We start from the raw sequence: 20840 nt of genomic DNA, 5'->3' as shown, positions 1-20840 counted from the left end.
ATTTTTTTTCCCAGGGTTCATCGTAGCGACCGAGTGGTCCTAGAATGTTGCAAGAGGGCTCATTCTAACAAATGAAAAGTTCTAGTGCCCTTTTTAAGTGACCAAAAAATGGAGGGTACCTAGGCCCCCTCCCACGCTCATTTTTCCCAATGTCAACGGATCAAAATTTTGAGATAGCCATTTTGTTCAGCATAGTCGAAAACCGTAATAAATATGTCTTTGGGATGACTTACTCCACCAAAGTCCCCAGGGGAGGGGCTGCAAGTTACAAACTTTGACCAGTCTTTATATACAGTAATGGTTATTGGGAAGTGTACAGACGTTTTTCAGGGGGATTATTTTGGGTTGGGGGGTGGTTGAGGGGAGGGGGATATGTGGGAGGATCTTTCTTTGGAGGAATATGTCATGGGGGAAGAGAAATTCAATGAAGGGGGCGCAGGATTTTCTAGCATTATTATAACAAAATAATGAAAAAATAAATATGAAAAAGTTTTTTCAACTGAAAGTAAGGCGCAGTATTAAAACTTAAAACGAACAGAGATTATTACGCATATGAGGGGCTCATCTCCTCCTAAATAGCTCTTTACGCTAAAGTATTTTTAGTAATTTCAACTATTTATTTTACGGCCTTTCTGGTTCAGGGGTCATTCTTAAAGAGTTGGGACAAAATTTAAGCTTTAGTGTAAAGAGTGAGGTATTAACGAGGGGACAAACCCCCTCATATACATAATAAAAATATAAGAATATAAAAGGTCGTTACGTAAGTTAATTCTTCAGTTACGTATATTTTTTACTAATAAAAACGTTCGTTAAAAATTAAAAGTTCTAGTCGCCTTTTCAAGTAACCGAAAAATTGGAGGGCAATTAGGCCTCCTCCTCCACCCCTTTTTTCTCAAAATCGTCTGATCAAAACTAAGAGAAAGCCATTTAACCAAAAAGAGAATTAATATGCACATTTCATTTTAATAATTTATGTGCGGAGAGCCAAAATCAAACATGCATTAATTCAAAAACGTTCAGAAATTAAATAAAAAAAACTAGTTTTTTTTAAACTGAAAGTAAGGAGCCACATTAAAACTTAAAACGAACAGAAATTACTTCGTATTTAAAAGGGCCTGCTTCCTCATCAACGCACCGCTGTTTGCGCTAAAGTTTGACCCTTTCTCTTACCTCTACTTTTTAAAAAGTAAAAAAACTTTAGCGTAAAGAGCGGGGCGCTGATGAGGAAGCAGGCACTTCCACATGCGAAGTGATTTCGGTTCGTTTTAACTTTTAATGTGGCTTCTTACTTTCAGTTAAAAAAATTAGTTTTTTATTTAATCATTCTAGAGACCGAACACAGTCATTTGATCCCCATTAATCAACTTTGCCCCCCCCTCCCGTTGAGAAATATGTTTTTCCCGAAAAAAAGGCCTTGTTTGCTTATTGTGTGCATAGGAATTTGGGCTGAAATTTGTTGCTATCACCTCCTCTGCCAATATACTTCAACGCAGTTCAATGATTTTAGTTTTCTGGTAAGTAAACACAAACTTTTAAAGTCCAAATATTATTTTTGTGCCTTCGAGAAATACATATCTTCTTCATTTATCTGTAATCCTTTTTAAAACTGTCAGCAAAGAGCTTCCTGCTGCTCGCAGTCTTGAGCAGCTCTTTATTGGGTAGTCCTTTACTACTACTACTAATAACACCTCATTGCAGAACTAAACCACATGAGCCCAGTACATGCTTCTCCTCTGCACCCACCCTGTTCGAAGTCGCACTGGATACTTCATCCAATAAATTCCTACTTTCTTTAAATCTTTTCTTGTGACCTCTCTCCGCTTCATTTGAGGACAGTGGTCTTTTCAATTGGTCCACGTTGGATTGCCAAAAAGCACAGTTTTTCCAGGATTGCCATTATGAATAATAGCTATCCAGTTGTGTTGACAAAACGTTATTTTTACCTTTCATTCATTATGACCTTTTTTTCATTATCATTATGAAATTATCATTATTATTATCATTATTTCATTATTTCATTTCATTATCATTATTATTATCATTATATATTTTTTTTTATTTCATTATAGCCTTTTTTTCATTATCTTTTTTTTCGTTATTTTTACCTTTCATTCATTATGGCCTTATTCGGATATAAACAATAGTTTTGCACAGCTTATTGCTTCACATATAGCAGTTCAGCCGAGCATTTAAATCTCAATTAGTAGCTGTTATTACGCTATAATGAAAGTTGGAACTTATCTGCACAAAGGCCAACAAGGGCCGTGACGAAATGAACAAGAAGCAGCCTTACCCATTACCTTGTGCGCCTCTATCACCTGATAACCGAATGGCTAGACAGGGGAATTACCATAGTTAACCTTCTGCTCGCTGATTACCGTAAAGCGTTCGATTTAATCCGCCATATTACTGCTGTACAAAGCATGAAACAAATGGGGGCTAGAAAATAGACCCTGCTGTTGGTAGTCGATTTCCTCAGAAGCTATCGCCAGTGTGTCTATGCGCTTTTCGCTGGAGATCTCCACTCTGATTGGGCTGAAATAACGTGTGGTGCTCCCCAAGGTACCAAGCTGGTTGCCTTACTGTTCTTGAACAACTACGTCCTCGTTGACTTTGATGAACGCTTTAAATACGTCGATGATCTGTCCACCTTCCTCAAATTTCTCGTCGATAAATCCCAAGCAATACCCCAGTTCCGAGTTGAATTGATAGACAGTTTGACTGATCAGTGCAGGAATAATGGGCTTCAAATTAACAGTAATTAAACAAGGGATGTGTTCTGATCCGCTTAAAAGGGACGTAGCTTTTCCTGAACCCTGGTCCCCTACCACTTCAACTGCATATACTCTTGGTGTGAATTTTCAGTACTGACTGTTCTTTCGGCTACCATGTTTCTAACCTCATGAAAAAGGGCAGCTATGCTTTTGCAATCACTGACTACACCACGATGACTATCTTTCCCAGTGAATCAGTTACGACTAGCGTTTATCTACTGTATACGTCCCTTCCTAAAATACACGTGCCCTGTTTGGGGACCACAGATGCACGACATTGCCTACTTAAGTGACGATCTGGAGGTTGTTCAAAAACACGTGATATAATCCTACCGGGCCCCAAATATGACACGTATGTAACTCCAACTGCAATGTTGAAAATACCAAGGCTGAGAGAAAGGAAATTCCATCTTATGTGCAATTTTGGACAGTTGCTCCTTGCTAGTGAAAAAGGCAGTAGGTTGTTACCTCCTCTTACTGCCCTCATAGCCAATACTCGACAAACAGGTTCTTACCAATGAGATGCAGAACGAAGTGATTGGGCAATTCTTTTATTCATCTTCCGACCCTTACAAGGCGTTAAGCAGTAGAAACAATGCCTTCATGGCGCTAATTTGATTTGTCAACCTGGTCCTGTAAGTTGTAGCCATGTGGGAAAACACACGAGTTTTATCTAAAGGACAATTGAAAGAAAGATATAAAGGATGATTAGAAAGTGACTATAGTCATTATAGTCATACAGTCTATAGTCATATAGTCTATATGAGTCATATAGTCATAGTCAGCATGAATAGTCATGCTTAGTTTTTTTTTATCTTTTTTTTTCATGTGTTGTAAGAGACAGTGTAATTTAGCTGAGGCCTTTTCAAATGCTATGAAAGCTGTCTTAATAAATAAATCTTGAAAAAAAACCAACAGTCGACAACATTTAACTACAAGCACGTAATTTACGTCTATACGGTCCATCATCAATTTACAGATAAAAAGAGATTTATGGTTCATTCCTAGTCTCAGAAATTTTCCTAGCTTCAGAACTTCCCCAAGATTCTTCTCTCTCATTGATGTTATCCAGTAATTTTTATCAGAAAAATGCCCCCCCCCAAAAAAAAATTCATTCCTTATTCTACTAATCCCTTATATTTAGTCAAAAAGTTGTCCCAATAACAATTAGGCAAAAGTAAGGACTGTTTTGCTGTACAGCCTGATCCATATACTTCCTTCTTTTCTCAAGTGGAAAGAAATATATTACAGTTTTTACAGTAAGTTTTTAGTTTAGGAAGGGGCTGTTTAAAAACTTATCTTTCTTGGGAGATACACTTCTTCTCCCAACCCCTAATTAGATTAGCATACAAATGTAGTCCTTTAGTTTACGCTAAGTTCCATAATAACAGGTGAGCTGTCACTCGCCAGAATCCACATGGCATTCTTTGTCCAAATATATTTCTAAAATAAAGGATGATATTCCACTTATCCACTCTCTCCCTATCTCTCTTGCACATGGATTCGAAGGATCTTTCTCGGAAATTTGAAAAATCCGTGCGTAAAAATGAGCTTTTGATGCTTCTCCCTCACGATGGAATGATAAAATGCTCTACCCCTAGTTGTTAGTGCGCAAATAATGTACAGAAATGCATTTGTTGAACTCATTGTCATTTTTCTATCAAACATCATTACATCTCATCATCCACCATTACTTTTAATTGAATAATTCTCTATTTACTTTAGACAAAATCAGTGCAACTAACGGATTAGTCCCCAAATGTCCTCATCCTCATCAGGAATTACCTCAATTTAGAACATAATTTTATACTTTCTGGCAAATACTGACTAGAAAGGACATTAAAGTTCATCTTCATGATGGCCAAGAAAGATTGATTTCTAAAGTTTTACAAGTAAAATTAGTCGTTGGCTAAATAATAGAAGTTACGTAACTAGTAACGATGAAAAAAGGAGGCTATTAGGAACTGTTTTACATGGTGACACTTTACAGGATTTGGCTTCAATCAGTTCAGTGACAGATGAAGGCGGTGGACAGAAGAGGGACAAGAGGCTGCTACCCTCCGTCTTGGTCCGGTCAAGGAGAAATCAAAATTCTATGAGGCTCAAAACTCTTTGCTTTTGACTATAACTTTGTCCTTGAATTGACAGTTCATGTCTCAGGAAACTTTTTTGTCAAATTGACAGTTCATGTCTCAGGAAACTTTTTTGTCAAGTACTTTCGAACTGCTCAACCATAGCAAAAATTGGTTCACTAGAATTTTGAGTTCACTAGAATTTTCCATCAAAAATTTGAGTTCACTAGAATTTTGAGTTCATTGGTTTACTAGAATTTTCCATAAAAAATAATGTGCTGTCGTTTATTTTTAGACTACAATGTAGAAATTGCTAGATCTTTTATGAGTTTACAGAAATACTTTCGAAAAACCCCCCTTACAAACCCAAAATATCCGTTCTGACACATCCAGGTGTTTAAGCACACATGGTTGGTTTATTTTAGACTATTGTAAAATCAACTACATACCTGATTTTTATAGCATTTGCAATAAATTTGTTTAGATTCTGGTTTTGACCGTTATTGTCTATAGCACTATATATATTTGGGGTGTGATAGAAGAAGGTAAACATATAGAAATGTCCCCTTTAGATTCGTCAATCCATATAATAACAAATAAATGGAAAATATACAATTTGAATAAAAGTACAGGTTTCTGCTACAGTGTTCGTAATGGTTCGTCTAATTAAATCAAACTAATTCAATGAACAACAGACACATAAACCATGAAAGAATCCCCACTTTTATGTCTATGAAGAAATTTTTTAAGTTGAAACCAAAAAAAAAACTATATCAGCACCCCTAATGCTGTCCGGGAGGCTGTTCCAGAGAGCTATTCCTAAGGGGGAGGGGGGTCATTCCTAATCGCCACTAATCTATAATCTTTTACAGATCCAATTGTCCCAAAATACTTTTTTGTTCCGGAAGATTCAGTTGAGTATGAGCGCCAAGATCCAGGAAGTCAATTCCGTCAGTCTTCATCAGAAGGCTCTCCTAGTGACATCTTTCTTTGGGGTCAAGCTATGTATGTCATCGCTGATTTGCTTACTGAAGGCCTTGTGCACATTAATGAAATTGATTTAATACGACGATATTTGCCATCTTATAATCGCCCTAGGAGAGGTGGACGATATTCGGCGTTTCAGGTAAGTTCATTCTGGTTTTCTGTTGAAGTTACTTGACATATTTGCTGTGGATTATTTCATATTGCAGCTATTAAAGCTTGTAATTCTGTCTGTCAATTCCATCAAACAGTTTATGGTAATGAACGATAAGTAAAGAATGACACTTGTTGTTAATAACCTAAATTCGAGGAACCAGTAGTTTGGTAGCAATAATGAGGTATTTTAAACTTACGAGTGGGTGATGAGATCTTAATGAATTTTGATATTTATGACCTCGTGTCTCAGAGCTCTTATTTTAAATCTCGACCGGCATTAAGCCTCTGATTATCCTTTTAAATCAATCTATTGATTCTTAGAATTTGGCTAGAGCTCATACCATATGAGCTCTTGGCTCTTCCGACCTCGTCACAAGTGCCATATGAGCTCTTAGCTCTTGGCTCTTCCGACCTCGTCACAAGTGCCATATGAGCTTTTGGCTCTTCCGACCTCGTCACAAGTGCTATATGAGCTCTTGGCTCTTCCTACCTCGTCACAAGTTCCATATGAGCTCTTGGCTCTTGGCTCTTTCGACCTCGTCAGAAGTGCCATATGAGTTCTTAGCTCTTGTTTTTCTGGTTATTTGTCTTTGATTTAAGTGTAGCTGAAATTATGAGTCCACAATTAAGGGGACTGGATCTATAAAACAGTCCAACAATGTTTTTTAGCACAAAGGCTTAAGGTTTAACTACTTCACCAGCTATGGTGGTGTCAGAGGTACCTTTAAGAACATCTAAAAAAATACCTCCAGAACATCTCAGATTTTTGAAAATGAGGCAAATGAAATGGTCAATTTTTTAAGTTTATGGATCTGAATGATTCTATTTCGGTCAATGAAGATCTAATTCGGTCAATGAAGCTTTAAGAACATCTAAAAAAATACCTCCAGAACATCTCAGATTTTTGAAAATGAGGCAAATGAAATGGTCAATTTTTTAAGTTTATGGATCTGAATGATTCTATTTCGGTCAATGAAGTTAGGGGTTACCTGAGCAAAGTTACCTTTTAATATATAAAGAATCCAATTTTTGTGTTGACTCCAAATAGGTGAAGTTTCATAGAGCAGTAAAAAGAACAAGAGCCATGTCCCAGATGTTAAAAACATATTTGTTAAAGAGGAAGTTTTTATTTTTTCTTCCTTTTTTTTATTGGAGTACAAAAGGGTTCGAGTTTACGCTCCCCTGCTTTGGGTGTCGTGAATAACCTGGTGATTCCCGGTTATCGTCATCTTCCTAACACAATAATCACGAAAGTATTAGTCGAACCGGTTTTGCTGAACAGTCTACTTTGTCATGGAATAATTGATTTTCGTTGTTTGGTATAGGATATTTTTCAGAATGCTCTGGATATACCAGAAATATTTTGATAAAGGGCTCCTTAATACCTCCTTTTCGAATTTTTATGCCTCTCTCATCCTACAAAAAATTGTTTTTCAGCGTCAATCACCCGGCTGATTTGTCTTGCTTGAGCTGGGACGTGACTTACTGTTCTTGGTATTAAGTATCGCTTGAGTTAACTTTTAGTTTATTTACTGTAAGTCCTCTAAAGCCAGAGAAGCTATGGTAATGACAGTGGTCAAGCATGACTCTGAAATGTGGACGCTTCGAAGGGCTGAGAAAGATTTTTAAAATGATTTTCAGGGAAAATTTTTAAGAATTATCTTAGATGCTCGCTTAACTGACCGTATATTAAACAATAAGCTGTGTAGATAATGATGTTCATTCCCACTTTTTACGGTTTTTATTGAAAAAAAGGATAGGATGATTATCACAGTTTTAAGATGAAGGATAACAGATTGCCAAAAAATTATACTTCTTTGCCATCTATCTTGGACAAAACTAAAAGTAGGGCGTCCCCAAATGGAGTGGGAAGAGATCATAAGGAAGAATTGTGAAGGGTGAAGCTTAAATTGATTTGGGTGGATGGGTAACGTCCGCATATGTGTTGGCCTCAGACGGCGTGGTGCTGCAGTGAGTTGGTAGTAGTAGTTGTAGAAGTCCTCTAAAAAGATCATACACATACGTTTTACGATGTGCAAAAGATCTAACATTTTTCATACAATATTTTATGCAAGAGCCGCCCTAGTTATTCCAGCCTGAATTTGTTGGACTATGATTTTAGGTATTTTCAGTTTAAGCAAAGATTAAAAAAAAAAAGAAGAAAAATCATGCCGGAGTATTTCCTATGAAGAAAAGAAAAAAAATGTTCCACTTACATTTGGCAATCAGCACCCCTTTTTGGGTGCACCGGTTAGCTTATCAAACTTCCAAATGAATAGCCACTAAAAAAAGAATGAGTAAAATGTTTTGACCATGAATAAGAAAGGAGTGTTTACTGTCTGAAAGAAATTCATCGTCCGGAAAATGCTCCAGTCAAAAGTTCTAGATATCTAAAATGCATTTTTTAGGCATTTAACAAGTCAAAAGTTACTTCGATGGCTCTAATTTACCAAAAGTTGCAAGACTGTGGTAATTTAAGCCACAATTTTAGCCATAAGTTAAAGGATTTTAACTTTTAACTAGGCCTTCTTCTATACAACTTTTGGATAAAACGTAACTCGTTTTTCTCGTAAAATACCAACACATAATTTTTTTTTATTATGATCCTCAGTTGAAATTTGAAGTCGTCCCCTTCTCGATGAAGGGGTTGCTAAGATAAAAGAGATGCTCTGCAAATGTATAATTGAACCATTCAAATCCCTAGTTGCCACAAAAAAAAGCAGAAAAAATTAACGTATAATTTTCTTTTTTTATTTTATTATATTCCTATGATTTTTATGTGTACTTTTTTAAGTTTGAAGAATCTATAAAAATTAAAAAACATATAGGAAATATTCATTTTCTTTCTTGTAAAAAACAAGCGTAGAACGAATTAACAAAAAACGAACGTAAATACAACATTAACTACCACCAAAAAAAAAAACTTAGCGCTAAGTAGACGGGTCAGCAGATGAAAAGGGACGAGAATAAAAGTCGCATTTTGGACGAGCTCTCCACTCCTTTGTACTAGCAAAACAGTACAATTAGTAGCCCTGTATTCTTCTGCACCGAATATTCCTTCTGTTTCTAGACCGAAAAAGTAGATATAATTTTTTTTTTTTATATAATATCGAAAATGAACTCTACGTTTGCAAACGTTTTCAAATTTTTCAAATTTTTTTTAAAAAATTTCAAATTCCTCTCGTTTTCAAATTTTTTCGGCACCATCTGCCTAATCATTTGAAATACTTTAATCACTACCCTAACAGAATGTGTTATCAATTTAATAAAAAAGGAAGTGTTTTTAACCGAAAGTAAGGAGCTACATTAAAACTTAAAATGAACAGAAATTACTCCGTATATGAAGGGGGCTGTTCCCTCCTCAACGCCCCACTCTTTACGCTAAAGTTTGACTCCTTCTCTCAACTCTACTTTTAAAGACAGTAAAAAACTGTCTTCATATACGGAGTAATTTCTGTTCGTTCTACGTTTCAATGTCGCTCCTTACTTTCAGTTAAAAACACTTGTTTTTTCATTTAATTTCTGAACGTTTTGAATTAATGCATGTTTTGATTTTGGCTCTCCGCACATGAATAATTACAACGAAATTTGCATAGTAATTTGTTTTGTTTGGCTAAATGGCTTTCTCATAGTTTTGATCGGACGATTTTGAGAAAAAAAGAGCAGGAGAGTAGGCATAGTTACCCTCCAATTTTTTGGTCGCTTAAAAAGGCAACTAGAACTTTTATTTTTTTACGAACGTTTTTTCAAACAGTTCGTGGTAACGAACTGTAGTAAGGAGCGACCCGGCTCAATAGTAACCAAAGCTCTAAAAAATGGAATTTTGATACCAATAGCTACATCAAAAGAATCGCATTTTAATGCTGATTTTAGATATATTAGTTTCATCAAGTTTATTCTTACCCATCAAAAGTTACGAGCCTGAGAAAATTTGTCTTATTTTAGAAAATAGGGGGAAACACCCCCTAAAAGTCATAGAATCTTAACGAAAATCACACCATCAGATTCGATATATCAGATAACCTAATTGTAGAAGTTTCAAGCTCCTATCTACAAAAATGCGGAATTTTGTATTTTTTGCCAGAAGGCAGATCACGGATTCGTGTTTATTTGTTTGTTTTTTGTTTTTTTTTTCCAGGGGTGATCGTATTGACCAAGTGGTCCTAGAATGTTGCGAAAGGGCTCATTCTAACGGAAATGAAAAGTTCTAGTGCCCCTTTTAAGTGATGTAAAAAATTGTAGGGCACCTAGGCGATAGCCATTTTATTCAGCGTAGTCGAAAAACCTTATAACTATGTCTTTAGGGACGACTTACTCCCCCACAGTCCCCGTTGGAGGGGCTACAAGTTACAAACTTTGACCAGTGCTTACATATAGTAATGGTTATCGGGAAGTGTACAGGCGTTTTCAGGGGGATTTTTCGGTTGGGGGAAGGGGTTGAGAAGAGTGGGATATGTTGAGGGAAATTACCATCGATAAATTTGTCATGGGTGAAGAAAAGTTTCATGAAGGGAGCGCAGGATTTTCCAGCATTATTTAAAAAAAAAGAAAAATTTAAGTATGAAAAAGTTTTTTTTAACTGAAAGTAAGGAGAAGCATTAAAACTTAAAACGAACAGAAATTATTACGCATATGATGGGCTCACCTCCTCGTAATACCTCGCTCTTTACGCTAAAGTATTTTTAGTAATTTCATACTATTTATTCTACGGCTTTTGTGATTCAGGGGTTATTGTTAAGAAATTGTGACAAAATATAAGCTTTAGTGTAAAGAGCAAGGTGCTGACGAGGAGGTGAGCCTCTTCATACACGTAATAAAAACATGAGAATACAGAAGTTCGTTACGTAAGCTAATTTGTAAGTTACGTATATCTTTTACTAATAAGAACATTCTTAAAAAATTAAAAGTTCTAGTTGCCTTTTTAAGTAACAAAAAAATCGAAGGGCAACTAGGCCTTCTCCCTCACCCCTTTTTTTCTCCAAATCATTCGATCAAAACTATGAGAAAGCCAATTAGCCAAAAAAATAAATATGCAAATTTTGTTTTAATTGTTCATCTATGGAGAGCCAAAATCAAAACATGCATTGATTCAAAAACGTTCAGAAATTAAATAAAAAAAAAGAAGTTTTTTTTTAACGGAAAGTAAGGAGCGACATTAAGACTTAAAACGAACAGAAATTGCTTCATATATGAAAGGGGCTGCTTCCTCATCAACTCCCTGCTCTTTACGCTAAAGTTTTTTACTGTTTTAAAAAGTAGAGTTAAGAGAAAGAGTAAAACTTTAGCGTAAAGGGGCGAGGCGTTGATGAGGAAGATCACGGAAGATCCCTTTCATATACGAAGCAATTTCTGTTCGTTTTAAGTTATAATGTCGCTCCTTACTTTCCGTTAAAAAAACTTGTTTTTTTTTAAATTAGTAAAAATACACGTAACTTACGAATAGACTCACGTAACGAACTTCTATTTTCGTATGTTCTTATTGCGTATATGAGAGGGTTCGACCCTCTCATAAGCTTAAATTTTGTCCCAATTCCTTAAGAATGACCCCTGAATCACAAAGGCCGTAGAATAAATAATTGAAATTGATAAAATTACTTTAGAGCAAAGAACGAGTTATTAAGAAGAGGTGAACCCCTCATATGCGTAATAATTTCTGTTAGTTTTAAGTTTTAAAGCTACTCCTTACTTTCAGTTGAAAAAACCTTTTTCATTTTTATTTTCTCATTGTTTAAAAAAATGCTAAAAAAAATCCTGTCTCCCCTTCATGAAAATTATTTGTCCCCATGACAAATTCCTCCATTTAAAGTTTTCCCCGCATAAACCCCTCTCCTCAAGCCCTCCCTCTCAAACCAAAAAAAAATATATCCCCTGACAGCGTCTGTACACTTCCCAATAACCATTACTATGTGTAAACACTGGTCATGGTTTGTAACTTGCAGCGCCTCCCACGGGGGACTGTGGGGGAGTTAATCGTCCCCAAACGCATAGTTATTAGATTTTTCGACTATGCTGAATAAAATGGCTATCTCAGAATTTTGATCCGGTGACTTTGGGAAAAAATGAGCGTGGGAGGGGGTCTAGGGGCCCCCCAACTTTTTTGGTCACTTAAAAAGGGCACTAGAACTCTTAATTTCCGTTAAAATGAGCCCTCTCGCGACATTCTAGGACCACTGGGTGGATACGATCACCCCTGGAAAAAAAAAACAATAAACACGCATCCGTGATCTGTCTTGTAGCAAAAAATACAAAATTCCACATTTTTGTAGATAGGAGCTTGAAATTTCTATTGTAGGGCTCTCTGATACGCTGAATCTGATGGTGTTAAGATTCTATGACTTTTAAGGGGTATTTCTCCCTAATTTCTAAAATAAGGCAAATTTTCTCAGTCTCGTAACTTTTGATGGGTAAGACTAAATTTGATGAAACTTATATATTTAAGATCAGTTTTAAAATGCGATTCTTTTGATGTAACTATTGGTATCAAAGTTCCGTTTTTTAGAATTTTGGTTACTATTGAGCCGGGTCGCTCCTTACTACAGTTCGCTATCACGAACTGTTTGATACATAAATTAAGGGAAAATAATTTTTTTTTTGGCACCAGAATTTAGAACTTTTTTCATAAAAAAGTCTAGTAATCAATTGGGCTTGTAAAAACCCCAATGTTTGCTCTTTGCTCGTCTGTCAACCCTGCTGAAGCTTTGCTTCTGGAGGGTGCTGTGTGAGTTTTCTTCTCTACTGCTGAAACCAAGTTTCTGAGAATAGCTGATGAATGACTTATTGGAATACGATAATGTGTGGTATATTTATTCAAGCAAGATTTATCCTGTATGAATATATATTCCACATTGTTTACATATTAGTTCCACTTCATTTATTTGGTAAATATGCGTAATTCCGTTACTGATTTAGGTACAAGTTGAACCTTCTTCTTGATGCCGTTTTTACGCTCTTTCTAAACACAAAAGTCATTTTACTTGCATATGCAGCCCCTCCCCCAAAATTGTCCTATGTATGACCCAATCAATACATTTCTTTGTTGTTTTACATCTGATCATTTTTTTTTTGTGAACGAGTTCCTTGACTCATCAAAACCATTAGATCTATATCTGATTCTAAAAGATTTTTATATAGACTATGCTGGATACCAAGTACTGTTTCAAATGATTTATGAATGCAGATACAAATGGAATTAAACGTGATAATATGATAAAAAAATATATGTTTTTTTTAGTTTTGTATAAACTTATATCCTAGAGCTATACAAGGGACCATGAGGCGGGCGTCAATTTCGAGGAAAACACCTATTATATTTGGAAAAGGCTTCTAGTAGTGTGTTTACCTTGTTCCTTCATCAATAATAGAATCACCTGTATATTTACCATTTATTCTACGTATTGATTCTAGATTGTCGAAGATTTTACTTTGGGTCCTTTTTACTCTTGTCGTCTTTTCCCATGCGTTATCTTTCATTTCGTGTGCATAGATTGAATATTATTTCGAAATCTGGTCATGTAATGAAATATATGTGACTTACTTCCGTAAATATATTCGAACTTGACGTACAAAACGTAGGGAAAGAAACGTCATGTTTGTGCACTAACGACAAAAAAGTGTATAATACATCTTTTAGAGGAATAGTCGTTAGAAAGTGGTGAAAGATTCTTCTGATAAGTTCTTCTGCTAAAAAATGTTAAAAATTAAGCGGATAAAGTGAGACATCCCCCAAAGCAAGGCTGTATCGGAGAGTAGGGGGCTAAGGGGTTGAAACCTCACCCCCAAAAATGTTTGTCCGAATCGTTAAAACGCAAAAAAAAAAAATATAGACAAGTGTTCGATGCGTTTTTTAAAGTTTTTATAACCCCCGAACACAAATCCTAGATGCGATCCTGCCTCGAATACCAGGAGTTTTTGAAGAGCCTCCATTCTCTTAAAAAAATTATAACTTGCAAGTTCATTTTTTGTCGTTCCATACTAACCATCTTACTGGAGACATTTTTAGCGGTCTGCTCGTTCCAACAAATCTTTTTTCGGAAAAAGATAGATGGGAATTTTCTATCCTCTTATCCATTTTTATTGTCTAGCTAGTTCAGTGTTTTGATTACTGAAGCTTTATTACATGATCCTCCCGACTGTAGTCTTTAGGGAGGTCCCTGCGCTCGCACTAAGCTGCTGCTTAAAAGCTACATTTCTTCATATTATTATTTGCATTCAAAGATCTCTTTTATCCGTACTGTCAATATGGATATTTTTTGATTATTTAACAGTCGATCCAGACCTAAAAATGACCTGCAATAGTTCAGCCCTCTTCCCTTAAATTGGCTCCTCTCCCCCATCTTTGAACCAAATCCTAGGTAACCGAATTGTGTTTATTTCTTTTTCTTTTCTTCCACATAATAATAATTTATCCAATCTTTTGCTCCGTAAATTAATCAGACTACTGACTCAGTTAAACGCTCCTTAAGATAAATCCTGATCTACCATCTACCTTTTGCGTGCGTCATTTGTAATTTAAAAAAGGGGAAGTGCCTCCTTGATTTTGACAGCGAATTCCTCGTCTAATACGGAAGATTAGCAAAACAATTTAAAGATGGAAGCTTGTTTATTTAATATAACACGTGAGTCAGCAATCTAATTAAGTTGAATTGATTTTTGCTCTGTTGAAAACGAGGAGTCATCCAAGATAGTAGAAAATGAACCAAAACAGTATATAATTATATCCACTAAAAATATCATCATATATTCGTACTTTAGCAATTTGACCGGGGTAAAAAAAAAAAAAATAGTTCAAGCTCTCCACCTCAGCAATTTTCTCCACAAATTTAATCAAGAAATCGATTTTTAAATAGAAATCGTAAATAACAAAAAATTTTTGAAGTTATTTTTAATTTGAAAATTTATTTTTTAAATAAAAACAAAATAGTAGTTTGGTAATTTTACCAGAGTGAAAAAGTGTTTCAAGCAAGTGTTTCAAAAATGTTTCAAGCAGGAGTAGCCTTCTCCACGAATATAATTAAGAAATTGATTTTCAAATAGAAATTATACATAGTAATAAAATATTTTGAAGTTGTTTTCAAATGAAATCAAGGATTTCTTATGTTTGGAGCCTGTACGCTATCTTCTGAAAGCCTCATTCCGGGTTGGTAGAGGCACGGGTGTGGCTCAAATAGACATTTACGCTGCGGTACCTGAGAAGGTACCTTAGAAATTTTGGCTGGAAGTTAGATTTGCAGAAGTAGTGCTCGTGCTTTTTTGAGGAATGATGGAAATTATGTCTTCAGAAAGACAGATTTTCAAATGTGTTAGCCATTGTAATATAAACACCGCTTTCAACGCTGTTGTGAACGCGGTTGAATGCTGTGAACGCTGTGAACGCGGTTGAATCCAGACCCCAGGTGTCTGGACATCTGGTCTGGTCAATTTAGAAAATCTGGTCAGTTTAGAAACACTTCTAAATTATAAAATTGAATTAAATTAAGTAAATAAAACTTGGAAACTTAAGAGAGATTTCTCTATTTCTCCTATAAGAAATCAAGGAAAAGGGGAGAAGTTTTCCTTTTTCCTGAATTTAAAAACGTTTGAGAGATTAAATATTTTGTTTTACCGTTAACTATACATATAGTTTAAGTGTAACATTGAAGACGAAAAAGTGCAAATAATTTAGACTATTTAATTAATTAAATAAAAAAAAGAACTTGAGTGATAAAAAGAACATTTTTAGATTATAGCATTGAATTAGATTAATTAAATAAAACTTAGAAACTTGCGAGGGATTTCTCTATTTCTTCTATAAGAAATAGAGGATTTCTTATGTTTGGAGCCTGTAAGCTATCTTCTAAAAGCCTCAGATTTTTATTTATAGAATTCTCAGAATCCTGCCGTACTGACATCCATGTATACTCTTAATGCCTGCTTCCATAAGTAATAAGCTAATTATATAAGTAATTTGTAAATCTGTAGTTTCTCGAGTCTATTCTCAAGTACATGTAGTTAGATTTCGGATATCTTTCTTTTATTTTGAATGCTTAGGGCCCTTAGATTGAGTTTTGAGTTGAGTATTGGGCCTTTTCTTGAAAGTCACTTCCGCAAATTAAAAAAAAACAACAACAAATTGACGCGTTTTTTTTTGAAAAAAAAAACGCGAATAAATTGCTAAGACTAAGGTTATACTAAACTAAAATCATACATGGGTACGCATAAAATCGTAATATCATACGCACAATAAACTAAAGTAATAGATATTTATAGTCACACATACAAATACTAAACTAAACTCATACGTTACATACGAATGATTCAGGAATAAAAAATAACTGAGAACATGTAAGAATACGTTCTGGAACTTCTTTGATATCTTTTAGTGTATAATTTGCCATTTTATCGATACTTTCTTCACACTATACTACTTCTCATTTATATAATTTTGTCTGCAATTCCTCTGGGATAAAATGAAAGTCATCATTGTCATGCCTAAATATATAAAATTGCAAAAAAAAACAACTGATTTTTGACTATTTATGATCTATAAGTATTGCACAACAAAGCAATTAGAGGTTAAGACGAAATATAGGCTTGGGACCTTATTTTGAAAAATCTTAAAAGTAGACCTTTAGACTTCTTGAACAGGGTTTTTCAATATAATTGGTAGAGTCACGTTGTGTCCCTGGTAGTTTCTCTATTTGTGTCTGCTTAAGCCTAAGGCTTAAGACAGACTAGCCCTTCTTCCAGGGTTTTAAGACGTTATATTTGTGAATGATTACTATTACTATTAATTGTTATTACATTAATTGATTAATATTAACTATTAATTGCAACACGGTCTGTTGAACGCAGGGTATACTTTATAGTTGTAGAATCTTAGATATGTTTTACACACTTTAATTCGTATTTTTCTATTTTTTCTGCCTCTACCGGATTCAGTCAAAATATGCTTCTGCCGTAAGTATAATTAGGTATTCTCTTGCTATTGGCATGGTGCATGTTCTGGCGTGTGATTGCTTAAGGGACTAATTTAACCTTAAAGCTAAATAATCTTCTGGGAAATAAAAAGGTATTTCATTATTCATGGATATCTCCAAGGCAGTGCTGCCACCTCTAGTGATTTGTCACTATTTCTTGTGATTTATGTTGCCTAAACAAAAGATCACTCAATCAGCACATAAATTGCTAGATTATTGAAGAAAATTCCTAAATGAACCAAGAAATCACTAAAATATAGTGATTTTTTCTGGGTGGCAACCCTGGTCTTAGCTGACCAACATTTCTAACGACAGATAAACTTTTCTGAAGGTGACTCAATTAATTATTTTTGCTTCGATTTAGTATTATTTAAAAACTTATTACTATATGGTGCAAATTATCATTTTATAGAACAAATTATTTCTCGTAAGTTAAATCATAGGCAGTGCAATAGCGCTGCCTAAGTAAAGAGCGATGTGGGCACAATGTATTATTTATCTATTTATTTCATTTATCATTTCTGACGAAAGATAACCTTTTCTGAAATTGACTTACAATTAATTATTTTTGATTCGATGTAGTACTATTTAAAACTTATTATTTTATAGAACAAATTATTTCTCGTAAGTTAAATCATAGGCAGTGCAATAGCGCTGCCTAAGTAAAGAGCTATGTGGGCACAATGTATTATTTATTTATTTTTTATTTATTTTTTTTGTTTAGACCAGGGCACTTTGTATCGAAGAAGTTTTCGTAAAAAATTCAAAAGGTTCCATTCGATTAGAAACTGAAAGGGCTAGTGCCCTATTTAATAGTCGAAAGTGATTGGAGGGCAACTAATCCCTTTCCCACGCCCACCATTTCCCAAACACATTCAGTCAAAGTATAGAGATAGCCATTTTGTTCAACGTAATTGAAAGATCCGCAAATTATGTCTTTGAGGATGACAATCCCCCCACAGCCTTCAGGGCAAGGGTTGTAAGTTATGCCCTGGGGGCATATAAGGTTTATATAGAAAGAGTAATCGTATAAACTTCGGAGGAGGCTCATTAGATTGCTAATCAGAAGTTTTAATGCACTTTTTGAGATTCATTGTGATCAAAAGGTGGATACCCCCTCACACACCCCGTATTTTCCCGAAATGCATCTGATAGAAATTTTGAGATGGCCATTTGTTGTCATAGAAACTTCAAAAAGAGCTCATTCGATTGAAAATGGAAAGTGCTACTGCCCTTTTGAATGGTCAAAAGTGTTTTAAGGGCAACTAAGCCCCCTCCCACGCCCACCATTTCCCCAAACTCATCCAATCAAATTTTGAGATAGCGATTTTGTTCAATGTAATTGAAAAGTCCAGAAATTATGTCTCTGAGAATGACGAATGGGCTCATTTGATTGGGAACCAAATGTTCTAGTGCCCCTTTTAAGATTCAGAGTGATCAGAGGGTGGATACCCCCCCCCCTACACTTCGTATTTTCCTGAAATGGATCTAATAGAAATTTTGATATGGCTGTTTTTTGGCGTAGAAAATTTGAGAGGAACTCATTTGACTGGAAATTGAAAGGGCTAGTGCTCTTTTTAATAGTCAAAAGTGATTTGAAGGCAACTGACCCCCCTCCGACACCCACTATTTCCTCAAACACATCCAATCAAATTTTGAGATAGCCATTTTGTTCAACGTAGTCGAGTGGTCTCGAAATTATGTCTCTAAGGATGACAATCCCCCACAGCCCTCAGGGCAAGGGTTGTAAGTTGTGCCCTGGGGGCATATGAGGTATGTATAAAAAGAGTGATCGTATAACCTTTGGAGGGGCACATTTGATTAATAATCAGAAGTTATAATGCTGTTTTTAAGATTCAAAGTGATCGGAGGTTGAATACCTCCCCCCCCCACACACCTCGCTTTTTATCGAAATGCATCTGATTTTAATTTTGAGATGGCCGTTTGTTGTCGTAGAAACTTTAAAAAGGGCTCATTCGAATGGAAATAGAAAGGGCCAGTGCCTTTCTTAATGGTCGAAAGTGATTTGAGGGCAACTAACCTCCCTCCCACGACCACAATTTCCTCAAACAAAACCAATCAAAATTTCGAGATAGCTATTTGGTTCAAGGTAGTTGAAAGGTCCGGAAATTATGTCTTTGAGGATGACAAACCCCTATAGCCCCCAGGGCAAGGGTTGTAAATTTTGCCCTGGGGGCATATAGGGTATATAGAAAGGGAGATCGTCTAAACTCAGAAGTTTTAGTACCCTTTTTAAGACTCAAGAGTGGTAGGAGGGTGGATACCCCCACAATACCTCGTATTCTCCCGTAATACATCTGATAGAGGTTTTGAGATAGACATTTGTTGTCGTAGAAACTTCGAAAACAGCTCATTTAATTGGAAATATATATATATATATATATATATATATATATATATATATATATATATATATATATATATATATATATATATATATATATATATATATATATATATATATATATATATATATATATATGTTTTTAAGGTATATTAAAGCTCGCTTCTTTCTAAAAAAATTGGACAAGAGATTTTCTATAAAGTTCACATTTGGTCCACTGTCGTATCCGCAAAAAAGGGGAGAATTCGCCTCCTCGGCGCTCAGTGGAGGTTTTATCCTATTTTCTTCCATATCTGTATGTTTTCTTCCTAATGAAGGAAGGTCAGAAGTTAACAACGTTTCTTATTTATAGCTTATAACTTAGTGTTTCAGGTATGGATTAGAAATAGGCCTACAACAGAAAATATAGCCATAGTAAATTATGAAAATTACACAAACTATATTTTAGGAATATTGGCTCGGGGATGGAGGGATTGCTAACCATTATGATATGGCTCTTGGGGTATCAAAGTTTACTTCGTGTTAAATCCGATGAGGAGCATGTCTCTTTTGATGGCAAATACAAAAACATGTATAAAAATTAATGTTTCTACGGGCATAAATAAGAAAAATGGGCTTTACGTTCTAGGGTAATTTTTGATTGTTTTTAGGGGCATAAATGTTGCTGGGGGAATGTTGCTAGGGGCACAGATCAGAAGAATAGGCTTTTGGGGAACGTTGGAATGTTGCTATGGGTATAAGTGTTGCTAGGGAATGTTGCTAGGGGCATAAATCAGAAGAGTAGGCTTTACGTCCTAGTGGAATATTGGGATGTTGCTAGGGAATGTTGCTTGTGGCATAGATCACAAAAATAGGCTTTACGTCCAAGGGGAAAGTTGGAATGTTGCTAGGGGTATAAATGTTGCTAGGGGCATAAATTTGGAGAATATACTTTACTTTCAGGTGAATGTTGGGATTTTGCTAAGGGCATAAATGTTGCTGGGGGAATGTTGCTAGGGGTATAAATTAGAAAAATAGGCTTTACGTCCTATGGGAATGTTGGAATGTTGCTAGGGGCATAAATCGGAAGAATAGGCTTTACTTCCAAGGGAATGTTGGAATTTTGATAGGGGTGTAAATGTTGCTAGGGGGACATAAATCGGAAGAATAGGCTTTAGGTCCTAGGAGAATGTTGGGATATTGCTAGGGGTATAAATGTTTCTAGGGCAATGTTACTAGTAGCATAAATAAGAAGAATGGGCTTTACGGCCTAAATTTCACCTTCAGTTGTTTACCCATTTGTTTGCGATGTCAAAATGTGTGTGTTTTCGATAGGTACCTCGTTCTTTCTCTATTCCCTGACTTTAGCTTTAGTACTTTATTTCTTGTTGTAACCTTTGATATCGAATTATCATCGATTACTTTATTATTTATATAGTTTAGTTATGTTAGGGATGCAAAAGAATGCGTTATTCATCCAAGACTTTATGTTCAATTGTTTACCGATTTGCTTGCAATTTTGAAATGTACGTTTTTTATACCTGTCTTGTTGCTG

At 35.3% G+C, this 20840-nt stretch overlaps 1 protein-coding gene across 7 annotated transcripts in view; it reads left to right on the top strand.

The window, feature by feature from the left end:
- Positions 1 to 20840, top strand: part of LOC136035961 (probable phosphorylase b kinase regulatory subunit beta) — a 121892-nt gene that overhangs the window by 40580 nt on the left and 60472 nt on the right. For 5 of the 7 annotated variants that reach the window (XM_065717848.1, XM_065717847.1, XM_065717849.1 and 2 more), the window contains exons 10-11: positions 5719 to 5972; positions 16904 to 16921. In XM_065717848.1, the coding sequence (XP_065573920.1) occupies positions 5719 to 5972; positions 16904 to 16921 (272 nt within the window). The remainder of the gene's footprint in view (positions 1 to 5718; positions 5973 to 16903; positions 16922 to 20840) is intronic. The other 2 variants (XM_065717853.1, XM_065717852.1) reach the window with 1 other exon arrangement.

Source organism: Artemia franciscana, chromosome 15 (genome assembly GCF_032884065.1).
Source record: "Artemia franciscana chromosome 15, ASM3288406v1, whole genome shotgun sequence".
Taxonomy (NCBI): Eukaryota; Metazoa; Arthropoda; class Branchiopoda; order Anostraca; family Artemiidae; genus Artemia; species Artemia franciscana.
This window is presented reverse-complemented; position numbering and strand designations above follow the sequence as displayed.